The sequence below is a fragment of the Bidens hawaiensis genome, unplaced genomic scaffold, assembly GCF_021521415.1.
Source record: "Bidens hawaiensis isolate Kalapana, Puna unplaced genomic scaffold, B.hawaiensis_p1.1 tig00006386_1, whole genome shotgun sequence".
Classification (NCBI taxonomy): Eukaryota; Viridiplantae; Streptophyta; class Magnoliopsida; order Asterales; family Asteraceae; genus Bidens; species Bidens hawaiensis.
This window is the reverse complement of record NW_027491428.1, coordinates 1214768-1228096: the sequence shown is the minus strand read 5'-3', so window position 1 is coordinate 1228096 and position 13329 is coordinate 1214768. Positions and strand designations below refer to the sequence as shown.

The 13329-nt window shown below is 35.7% G+C and overlaps 1 protein-coding gene across 1 annotated transcript; it reads left to right on the top strand.

Annotated features, from left to right (window-relative positions):
* Positions 1-9838: 9838 nt before the first annotated feature.
* LOC143632240 (uncharacterized) lies at positions 9839-10282 on the top strand. Its single transcript, XM_077100805.1, has one exon. The coding sequence runs from the start codon at positions 9839-9841 to the stop codon at positions 10280-10282; it is 444 nt and encodes a 147-aa protein (XP_076956920.1).
* Positions 10283-13329: the final 3047 nt, after the last annotated feature.

Here is a 13329-nt window from a genome sequence, read left to right as displayed (position 1 = left end):
CGGGTTCATGAGTTTGTTCCGATGGGCCCAATTGTTGCTTTTAGACATTGGGTAAATTCTCTATGAGGATGAATAGAATAGAGTTTTGTGTATGGATGTGTATCTTATGTTTGTAGGAATTTTATTGATGATTTATTATTTTTGGTCTCTCTGTGAATTTGATGGGTTTGAAGGTATCACAATGTGAAAGATTTAAAATCATATTGGATGTTATTTAGTCTCTGTTTATAGGTTGGATGGTCTGGTGGCGGCCTAACCAAGAATTTTTTTCATCGGGTCGAAATTTTCGCAGGTCAACTGTTTTATCAATTTGTCAGAAGGGCGGTTAATAAAAAGGGCCGTTCTTTCAGTTTTCTTATTAGGCTAATTATATATATATATATATATATATATATATATATATATATATATATATATATATATATAATTAGCCTAATAAGAAAACTGAAAGAACGGCCCTAATAAGGATCCTAAGAGAACCATTGCAAATTGAGAACTTTGATAACCATTTTAGACCACTAAAAAAAACCTTTAAAAGAATTTAAAAAATTATAAAACAAAAAAAAAAAAACGAAAATTTTAAAAAAGTAAAAACATCAAAATTCTTATATTTCATTCCGGTTTCATTAAAAAAACCAATTTTTTTTCTTTTTAATTCGTATTATTCCTATATACATATGTATACTTTCATTTAATCTCTAGTTACGTAATGTACACATTTGTACATTATCATTTATCTTAAATTATACATATGTATATAGGAAAAAACATGTGTGTACATATTATACATATATGTATAATAAAAAAATGATTTTTTTTTTCTTTTTAATTCGTATTATAGCTATACACATATGCATACTTTCATTTAATCTTTAGTTACGTAATGTACACATATGTATATTATCATTACCTTAAATTATACATATGTGTATAGGAAAAAAAACATGTGTGTACATATATGTACATATTATACATATATGTATAATTTAGCTAAAACCGAGAATTCTTTTTTATGTTTTTTTAGAAATCGGAATGATAAATAAGAACTTTGGTTTTTTTAGTTTTTTTTTTGTTTTTTTATGATTTTTTTTATTTTTGGGTTTTTTTTGGTTTAAAATGGTTCTCACAGTTCTCAATTCTCAAAAAGTTCTCACATGATCCTGATCCTATATATATATATATATATATATTAAAAACCAAATATTTATCTTCTCACAAAACAAACTATTCATCAATTATACAATTCATCTTGCATCATGGACAGCAGATAGTTATTGCTTCTTCTATTAGTAATTTATCCCTATGTTAAAAATCAAGTGACAAACTTTTAAATCTTAGACTTTTGCCACAATACTTTAACGTATGTTTTTTTCCCTCATCTTTAATTACAAACATTGATTCATTGGACTTTTGTTAGAAAAGTTTCACAAATGTAATTTTGATCCCTCAACTTTGTTAATGAAACTTTGTCACAAAACATTTACGATAACAAATCAAATCGTACCTACTGATTTCCCGTTGTGTACCCGTCGCAATGCGCGGTAGCTTTCGAACATTTAATCCGCGCCGCCGCAACGCGTGGTTGCATTACTTGTTTCTTTTTATTTGTTAAAATTGGGTGGTTAATAGTGTTTGGGCTTATTTTTTTAAAATTATTATTGGGTATTTGAATCTAATGTTTAATGATTTAGGGCATTTTCATCCCACCCTTTATTCTTAAACAAAAAATTACACTAAAACTCACTATATTTTTTTTCTTCATTTCAATTAAATAATATTTTTTATAATTTTATCATTACCTTTTCTCTTTCCGTCACTCACAACCACTTTCAAAATATTATAAAATTATAGGGCATGAACAGTAGCTTTTCAAATATACAGAAAAATCACTACCTTTTTTAAAATATAAAAACTCTTCACTCACAACACCCTAAATTACTCTCTAAATTATAAAAACCCCCATCACATAAAATAAGGGGTTGAATGAGAATGCTCTTAGTGTAATAAAAGTGTTCGTTTAATTGTACAAATGAGCTTATTTGCTTTATATGTGTTAAGTAGTTTATAATAGTTTTATTTAACTATATTTTTATAATTCTAATTATATGTTAAGAGTTGGTGTCAAAATTTCTCGCTCGAGATTAAATTATATATATACGAAAAAGATTTTCATAGGATGCGGTCGCCCCCGTCATTGGAACCTAGGCGCCCCGACTCAACTTGTTTATACAAATAATACAAAAATTCGTAAAACCAATATGTTTAAAATTAAATCATGATGATAACTTGTTTATCTTTTAATTTTGATATATAATATTGAGTTGAATAAGAGTTAATGTGATGCATATATACATATTGAGAAAATAGAATATATACATATTGACATTGAATGTTTTTGTGTTAAATAATTCATAGGTACCTCTTTATGTAGAGACAAATCAATGCATAATAACTACCAAAATCCAACAAACTTATAATATTATAAGGATGGTAAAAAAAGAATGAGTCTGGCGGTAGGGCTGTAAACGAACCGAACGAACACGAACAAGGTCTTGTTCATGTTCGTTTGTTAAGAAAACAATGTGTTCACGAACGGTTCACGAACACTTACCGAATGAGATTTTATTTTCGTGTTTGTTTATTAACGAAATTAATGTGTTCACGAACACAAATAAAATCGGCAGAGCCTATAGATTGAGACCAATGTATTCATCAATGTGAATAATGAAAGCCTGTAAACGAATCAAATAAACACGAACAAAGGCATCATGCTCGTGTTCGTTTATTTAACTTTAAAAGAACACGGACACTTAATCGAACAAATATTTATGTTCATGTCCGTTTATATAAAAAGGGACATTTGTGTTCGTTTGTTTAAAATCTAAACGAACATAACTGAACAAAGATAAACGAACATAAATGAACACAAACAAACATAAATGAACTGAAATGAAAACACTTACATAAACGCAAATTAACAAATATAAAAACCTTTAATCAGATTACCTATCTAGATAATATTTAATTATGTTCTATTAATACATAAACAAACATAAACGAACATAAACAAACGTTCATGAACATAAATGAACGAACGGAACATGTGTTCATGTTCGTTCGTTTAATTAAACGAACACAAATTTTTTGTTCATGTTCGTTCGTTTATTAAACAAACGAACATAAACGAAGTTCCCACCGAACGGTTCATGAATGATTCCCGAACGTTCGGTTCGTTTACAGGCATATCTGGCGGGTATACCAGAAATCCGAAACAAATGGGACGGTTGATGTGTTGGTGAAATAATGTGTGTTAAGTAATTTATATCGTGTATTTTATGTGTTTATATGTCTTGGACACAATTACTTTGAGTGGTTTTACGCTTACAGGTGTGCGGAGCTTAAAGGAGCTAAATGGGAGCAATGATATGAAAAGGAAAGGAAGATTTTATTGCATGGAATGATAGAGCAAGTGAAGACGAAGACGTGGCCAAAAACAAGGCATAAATCGGAGTTCGGACGAAGAAGTAACGCGAGAAGTAAAATGGCGGGTGACAGGCCCACCGTAGCCTACGGTCACCCACCGTAGCCTACGGTGGGGGCTGCCACCGTAAAGCAGGGAGCATCACCGTAAGCTACGGTCCCCACCGTAGCCTACGGTGGGGAGACCATAATAATGTGTGTTAAGTAAGTTATATCGTGTATTTTATGTATTTATATGTCTTGGAAACAATTACTTTGAGTGGTTTTACGTTTACAAGTGAGTGGAGCTTATAAGGGCTTAAAGGAGCTAAATTGGAACATATGATATGGAATGGAAATGAAGATTTTATTGCATGGAATGATAGAGAATTTGAAGACGAAGATGTGGCCGAAAACGGTGCGTAAAACGGAGCTATAACGAAGAAGTTATGGGCAAAACAGTGCGAGGGGGCTGTCACCGTAAATCAGAGTCTGATGACCGTAGGCTACGGTCCCACCGTAGCGTACGGTGTGGAGACCGTAGGCTACGGTGGCCTGGGCGGAAAAACACGATTTTTAGGTTTTTTCTTTCATATTTAAGCCCGGTTCAACCCTAGGCCACCTATGTTTCATACCCTAACATATTTGGGCGATTTTGGGGCCATTCTTCACCATTCTAACACCTACCAATCACCATAATCATCCATGGTTTCATCCTTCCAATCCATAATCGAGTTAATCATGATGAAGAGGCAAGGCTAAACCACTCGTGACCACTTCAGGTGTAGGGTTTGCATATGAACTGATTATTTTTATGAACATTACATGTATTGGGATTTAGTTTGATTAATCTTTTGGTTGATTGAATCTATATGTTTATTGGAACTGATTAAACAGTTGTGTTTTTGGGACTTTTGTTTATCATCAATTATCTGGTTTGTGTTCATCAACATTTAGGTTTAAGTTCTTATCGTTATTGAACCGTTTACCATTAATCATTGATAGATGCTTAGTTTTGTATTATGAACTGGTAATTAGATAGACCGTGTTCAGTTGTGTCAATACTTCGGATTAAGTTCTGTGAATCATCATAACCAAACTATTGTGTTTAGTAATCATTTATCTATTCTAATAAACTAATCATGTCTATGTGATTTCCCAATTGGTATAAATTATCATCAATCAGTTCATTGCATTACCTGAACCTGAAGTGTAGTCACTGTTTTCTTAAATTGTTTTACAACCAAATTAATTTTCAACTTGCTTGACATCGTCTGTCCGCTTAACATAATTATTACCAAGTATTGAACTTGATTAGCACTTTCCACTGATTCCCTGTGGATTCGACACCTTACTTGCCCTTGCTAGTAAAGGTATTTTATAAATGTTTTTGATTGACCTTTCGACATCGATCAAAATGGCGCCGTTGCCGGGGAATCAACGCGCAAAGTGCTAGTTTAGTGTTTTTTTAGTTTGTTTTTGTTTTTAGTTTTATTTGTTTGGTTTTACGCTTGGTATCTTTGTGTTTCATGTGTGTAGGTAGCTCACAATGATAGGGAGTTGGGTTTATAACCCACATGAGGGATATGAGTTCGTGGAAGATGCAGATCCATACCATCCAATCCCGTACTATGAGCCACCTTCATACAACCCTCAGAGCTACTATGAGTCAAGTGAATATGATAGTGATGGACCTAAGACGCTGTAACATTTCGGGTTTTTATCGTATTCGTTCATTTCACTTTATAATTGTACGAACTTATTCGGATCCAAATCTTTAATAAAACCTTGCATTTATGAGTCATCTAGTTTCCTTATATTCACTTGAAGCCCTCAATGTTTTAATGATTGTTTATTCACTAACTATAACAAAAATAGTTCATAAATTGATCAAAACCAAACTATAGGGACCATTATTGCACAAAACTAAAACTTGACCCACCTGGACCCCGGAGCGCTGCGCGGTGGTGGTCCAGAAGCTGGCCACACAACGCTATGGTGCTGCTGCACAGTCAGTTTGCGCAGAATCTGAGTTTGTTTTTTGTTTATTAGCTCGTTTTGGCATAAAATCGGTTATTTTGAGCATGAATCGAGAGAAGAAAGGATCAAGATATCTTAATATAACTGAAATATATATTTAAATTCGTTTCTTATCATTCAAGATCAGATCTTTACGATTATATTCAGTGATTTATTCATAAAACTCATATTTACTTGCTTAAACGGTCCAAAAAGGTCATAATTAGTTCGGTTTATGTTTTTCTATATAAACAACCTTAAATCTCTGCCATAAATCTTTACACAAACCCTAAGCATCATCCCTCAGCCGTCCATACCATCTGCCATCTCAGATTAGCTCGGTTTTTGGTTTTTTGTTGAAGAACCGTTCATAACCGGTTGACTTTACTAGTCCAAGGACCTTTGACTCGTTATATCTCGTTGTTCGTTCACATTCCGGGTAAGTTGTAAACTGAGTTTTTGTTCATAAACATTCCATAGTCGATAACCTTCAATCAATTTCTGAGATTGATGGGTATTGGCTTGTCAATTGCTTTAAAAACCGAAAAAGGGCAAAATAGTCAATCTGTTTGACTTCTCGTTTTCTCATAATTCTGCTCGGATTCAACGTTTAGTCCAGAAGACTTTTCTTCTTAAAATTAAATTTTAAGGGTTCTGATCAAAACCCGACTCCTGACTCGAAGTTCGGATTCTGGTCAGACTCGACTCGTTTAACTATTAAAATCGACATAACTCGAGTTATACCTATCCGTTTGGATTGATTCCAGCGGAAATAGTTTCTCTTTTACTTATACTTTCATATCGTTAAGTTTCAGGTTTTGTTGGATATTTTCGTTCGGCGCGTTAATCGGAAGATTCTTCGTTTAATTCTTAATATCATATTAACTCGCTTATCTTAAGGTGAGTTTTGTCATTCCCCCGTTTCACATATTTTCAAACGTTTTGGGGGCGTATACGTACTTATAGTATTTCGTATTATACATATCTTAATCATTAGCAAGCGTTGTATTGTGTGTGAATTGCTAGACTTAATTGCTATTTGACTACTTGTTTAATTTGCGCATTCCGAGAGGTCCACCATGTTCTCATTATAGTATGATCATACGACCGTTAGCTGTAACCGGCGCCCGATTCGCTTGGCAATGGTTCACTTGACACTTATTTGCTCATTGGTTTGGTTTATTTACCGCTTTACTTACGTTTTGCTATCTTTTCATATTACATATTATTGCAAAACTGAATGACTTGCTCACTCAACATTATTGTTGACAAACCTATTGTATTTCTACGTATATGTAGGTTATCGTTTAAACTGAAGACTTGGAGTTTTGGATTGCTAGATGAGACCATAGGACTTATTAAGAACTATTTTATTTTAATTTAAGTTATGGATTATATTTCTTTATTTGTTATGGATTCTTGTTTGATTAAATTTCTATATTTGGATATTTTGGTTATTTGAAATAAAATCAATTATTAGATATTGTCACCATATTTTGCATGATAGTTACTTCGAGCTATGAGCAATTATGCTCACGCCCCGACATTTCTGCCTTAGGTTGGGGTGTGACAGATTGGTATCAGAGCCGAAGGTTTAAGATTGGTGGTTAGAAATTGTCCTAGTCATATGTTAGGAACCCCATACGTGCCTATCTGAACGTTGTTATTTGCTCATTAATTGTTTATAGCTCATTTAGGTAATTATACATGATATCTTTTATTTCTTGGTAAATATTTATTAAATCTTGTATCTTAGGAGAGTAGTTACTTATATATTTTATTTTAGGAAATAATCTTTTATTTTTAATAAATATTGCGCATACCAAATCTGAGGCTATGCCTCACTTTCAAAATATTTTTCAAATCTTTAAAAATCTTTTAAAATATTTAGTAGATTGCGATTTTAATTTGGGAAATTCCTTAAGAATTCCCGTATTTGTTTTTACTCCCTCTCCTTAGGGCATTGGGGTATGTCATGTTTGGTTAGTAGCCATAGGGGAGTAGAGGACTGTGAGTTGGGCCTTGGCAAAACGGTTCTGAGAACCAAAGGTAAGACGCTATTCCTTACCTGGAGGATAACTCGACCACAGTACTCGAGTCCCTAGGCCAAAGCTGGACAATATGTCATACAACCGGACCTTAAGTGAATTAAACGTGACCGATCAACCGGTTGTATTCCTTTAATAAAAACCGAATTCACGGTGGTTCGTGGCTAAATTCGGAAACTTTCCAAAATTGCGTTTTAATTATTTTTAAATGTTTAGTTGGGTGGAAAATCCATAACAACACATGGGCACACCAACTATTCATTTCACAACCCGTTTTGATTCGATATTTTGTTGGAGATATCACCGTGGTGGTTCACGAGATTCTTCGACTACTCATTTTGATTCGTGTATTCGATAATTAGTGGGCTCAGTTAAAATGCCATGTAACGCTCATGGGCCGACCCACTCCATTGAATTGTTAATTCGTTAATTAGTTGGGTCAGTTAAAATGCCATGTAACGCTCGTGGTCCGACCAACTCAAATTGTTTATTTATCGTTATTTAATTGGGCCAATAAAATGCCATGAACGCTCATGGGAAGCCCAATTCTCAATATATAAGTCCCGTTATGTAATTGGGGTCATTTAAACTACCATGGAACGCTTATGGGAGGCCCAATTCCCGAAGCTCAAGATTTAGTTGGGCCATTCAAATTTCCATGGAAAGCTCATGGGAGGCCAACTCACTTGGTTTAATTCGTTATTTACTTTGGGTTTCGAACTGCCATGGGAAGCCCATGGAAAGCCCAACCCAATGACACTTTACACTTTAAACTTGAAATAAACACTTTAATTAATTAACTATCTCAAAGTTAATCACATTATTTTATATCGCGACTTGACCTCAAGTCATGACAATCACTAGCACGTATTAGTCACATTTACTCATTGCCTTTCATTGACTCGTTTACACAACTTACCCAATTCTTATCATATTTCTTGTTTGGTCCCCGCAGAATGTCTTTTCAACTTCGTCGCCGTACCAACCGCCGTCCATCGGCTGCTCATGATCGCCGTTTGGCTGCTCGCATCACGAAGGAGTTCACCGCTGCTTTGCCCGAGGTGGTGGCTCAACTACAAAACATCAACTTGAATGGATCTGCTACTTTGAGTGCACCCACCAACAACTATCACTACAAGAACTTCACGAGTGCCAAACCTCCTCTTTACCCTGGCGAGGATAATGCTACAAAGCTCCTCCGCTGGTATTAGAGGATGGAAAACATCTTTATCCATAGTGAGTGTCCGGACGACAAACGGACTCGTTTTGCCACGAGTGTTCTCGAGGAACGTGCCCTTACTTGGTGGACCACATTCAAGGACCTCCAAGGTGTTGATGAAGCATTAGCCATGCCTTGGGAGGAGCTTAAGGAAGCTATGAAGAAAGAGTTTTGTCCCGAGCATGAACTGCAAAGGCTCGAGACGGAGTTTTGGGTGCTGAAACAAATTGGTGGTGATAACTCTACTTACTCGAACCGATTCAAGGAACGGAGTTGGATAGTACCTCATCTTGTAACACCGTTGTCCCGCAGTATCCGTAAGTATATCTGTGGACTACCTACTATTTTCCGTGACGCGGTTGTCAGTCGAGATCCCCTCACACTGGAGGAAGCCATAACCCTTGCTGCTTCTTTGACTGATGATCACGTTCGAGATGGTTCACTGTCATGAAAGGACTCCAAGCCTGCTGCTGAAAAGAGTAAAGTCGAATCCTCGACTGATGCTAAAGCCGACCCTAAGCCTGCCCAAAACAACAACTTTAACCGTTACCACAAGAACAACAACAATGGCAAAAAACGCAAGACTCATCACCAAAACTATGCTGTAAACCAACCCAACAACAAAGCACCGAACCAAAATGCACCCAACAAGAAGCCGTATAACGGACCGCACCTTCTGTGTTCGATCTGTAACTGTCATTATCCCGCATCAACCACTTGCCGTCTTTGCACCTCGTGCAACCGTTATGGGCATCTTGCCAACTCTTGCCGTGCACCTCCAAATGCACGAGCCGCTCCTCAACAACCTGCACCGTCTGCTCCTCAAGCTGCTAATAACCCCCAAGCTCAATCCAGTGTTCCAAATACCCGTGCTTGCTACCATTGTGGAGATCCTAGTCATTTCCGCAATATGTGCCCATTGCTAGCCCTTGCCAATCAAGCCCATGTGATGCCTCCACCGTATTATGTTCATCAAGCCCAAGTTTTTCCCGCACAGTACTACACTAGTCAAGCCTACCAAGTCTAAACTTACCAACCCCCGATCCATCAAAGCTTTGCACCTCACACCTATGCTCCTCAAGTTCCACAACTTATGGCTCCGCCGACTGCTACTGTTCAGGTCCCTGCTATTCAAGACCCTCCAACTAATCAAGCTGCACCAATTCCTCAAGGTTCGAATGGTCGTGCCTTCATGATGAACTTGAATCAAGCCCAACGCTCAAGTGATGTGGTGAATGGTACGTTCTCTATTAATAACCATTCTGTTTTCGTATTATTCGATACTGGTGCCGATAAGAGTTTTGTCTCGTTAGACTTTGCATATATTATTGATAAGCCTTGGGATAGGTTGTCTAAGCCCTTTACCGTAGAAGTAGCTAATGGGAATTCGATCACTATCAATTTGGTTATTCGGGATTGTGTCATAGTCCTTGATAAGGTCAAGTTCCGTATAAATCTTATTCAGATGCAAATAGGGAGTTTTGACGTCATAGTTGGGATGGAACCCTCAGAGCTACCATCCAATCCCTTACTATGAGCCACCTTCATACAACCCTCAGAGCTACTATGAGTCAAGTGAATATGATAGTGATGGACCTAAGACGCTGTAGCATTTCTGGTTTTTATCGTATTCGTTCATTTCACTTAATCATTGTATGAACTTATTCGGATCCAAATATTTAATAAAACCTTGCATTTATGAGTCATCTATTTTCCTTATATTCACTTTAAGCCCTCAATGTTTTAATGATTGTTTATTCACTAACTATAACAAAAATAGTTCATAAATTGACCAAAACCAAACTATAGGGACCATTATTGCACAAAACTAAAACTTGACCCACCTGGATGCCGGAGCTCCGCGCGGTGGTGGTCCAGAAGCCGGCCACATAGCGCTATGGTGCTGCTGCACAGTCAGTTTGCGCATAATCTGAGTTCGTTTTTTGTTTATTAGCTCGTTTTGGCATAAAATCGGTTATTTTGAGCATGAACCGAGAGAAGTAAGGATCAAGATATCTTAATATAACTGAAATATATATTTAAATTCATTTCTTATCATTCAAGATCAGATCTTTGCGATTATATTCAGTGATTTATTCATAAAACTCATATTTACTTGCTTAAACGGTCCAAAAAGGTCATAATTAGTTCGGTTTATGTTTTTCTATATAAACAACCTTAAATCTCTGCCATAAATCTTTGCACAAACCCTAAGAATCATCCCTCAGCCGTCCATACCATCTGCCATCTCAGATTAGCTCGGTTTTTGGTTTTTTGTTGAAGAACCATTCATAACCGGTTGACTTTGCTAGTCCAAGGACCTTTGACTCGTTATATCTCGTTGTTTGTTCACATTCCGGGTAAGTTGTAAACTGAGTCATAAACATTCCCTAGTCGATAACCTTCAATTAATTTATGAGATTGAAGGGTATTGGCTTGTCAATTGCTTTAAAAACCGAAAAAGGGCAAAATAGTCAATCTGTTTGACTTCTCGTTTTCTCATAATTCTGGTCGGATTCAACGTTTGGTCCAGAAGACTTTTCTTCTTGAAATTAAATTTTATGGGTTCTGACCAAAACCCAACTCCCGACTAGAAGTTCGGATTCTGGTCAGACTCGACTCGTTTAACTATTAAAATTGACATAACTCGAGTTATACTTATCCGTTTGGATTGATTCCAGCGGAACTAGTTTCGCTTTTACTTATAATTTCATCCCGTTAAGTTTCAGGTTCTGTTGGATATTTTCGTTCGGCGCGTTAATCGGAAGATTCTTCGTTTAATTCTTAATATCATATTAACTCGCTTATCTTAAGGTGAGTTTTGTCATTCCCCCGTTTTCACATATTTTTAAACGTTTTGGGGGCGTATATGTACTTATAGTATTTCGTATTATACATATCTTAATCATTAGCAAACGTTGTATTGTGTGTGAATTGCTAGACTTAATTGCTATTTGACTACTTGTTTAAAATTTGGTTGTTAAAATTTTTAAGTTCTCGTGTACTACACTCAATTTTTAACAGTAAATTACATTGGGGACAATGTAAAGTTTAAGTGTGGGGATGCAGGATTGGAGTTGAAAGGCGGAAAATGTTAAAAATGTCCCGAATTTAAAATTTTTGCACACAATGGAAAATGATAGAAAAACTGGAACTATTTGTCAAAAATATGATAACATAGTAATAATAATAAATAAAAATATTAAAAATAAAATAGAAAATTTTAAAAATAAAAATAAACAAACAAACAAATAATAATAATAATAATAATAATAATAATAATAATAATAATTAAATAACATTAACACACTTAATTTGGATGTGTCGGTAGGCTCAGACTTTAAGAATGAAAGGACGGTTTGGTTGTTGACTCAACTGAACCTCTAATTGTTTGATTTTAGTGGGAAACATTTTCGGGTTTTGTTTGTTTAGCTAAGCTTGTGTAAGGACTGGGATGAAAGGTCGGGCCATACTCAAGCCTTTTGTTAGATTTGATCACTAAAAGAAAATTTTAAAATATGAATAGGCTATTGAACGATGCTTGGATAGGCTTAACGTTAGAGTATGCTAGATGGCTTGTGATATAAACATAAATAAAAACGCTTCTAGTTTAAGTGGTTAACGCTTCATAGGTGTATGGTTTTATAACCTTAAATCCTGTATTGATGGGATGTTCTAGGGTTCGGAGACCATGGGTCTTTATGCGGTATATCATCTGGGTATTCATATCTCCTAAGTGGATTTATGAATATTAAAAGAGCTCAAAGAGCAAACCCGCAATTTATCTGCCAAATAAAAGTCATTAAACATGATCATTATGTGCTTTTAAAGTACAATTACACTACTGACTTGATCATCCACGCTGTTAGTCATATAGGGTCCCCATGCTCGCGTCTCATTACCATTAAGAAACGGACCACACAGGACACGTCATATGTAAGCCCTACAGATGAATTCGTGCATACTCACCTATGGTGATGGACTATGGGGTGTTGCTTGATAACGGGGGTATACCATGTAGTGGGGGCTATTTGCTAGTTAGTTACATAATTGTACCTTAATCGTATCTAATGGCCATTCTGGTAGACTTTGATGATTAAGTTTAGGTATTGGTTTGATAAATTATCCATGATTGTTTTAGCTATTACATACGGGCTTAAAATGGTACACATGGTTGTGCATAGTTTTGATCATCTAGCTCTAAGGTTTAAGTCAATTTGGGGTGGTTTGGCTCGGTAAAACCATAATGAAGTGGTAAGGCGGCTTCAGGGCTTATTTGTACACATGGTAAGGCGGCTTCAGGGCTTTGATGTGTGGGTCCCGCTTAATCATATAAACTAATGAATTTGTCACACCTTATTTGTCCTGGTAAGTATTAGGGCATGGGTTTAAGTGGATAGCAATATCGACAATCGCTGTTATTGTGTTATCTGCTAATAATAAAAATAAGTTGTGTAATTAGTAAAAACAGTTTCCCATTCTGATTTCATTGTACATATTTTTCGGGACGAAAAAGGAAAAGTTTGGGAATGTGATGTGTTGGTGAAATAATGCGTGTTAAGTAAGTTATATTGTGTATTTTAT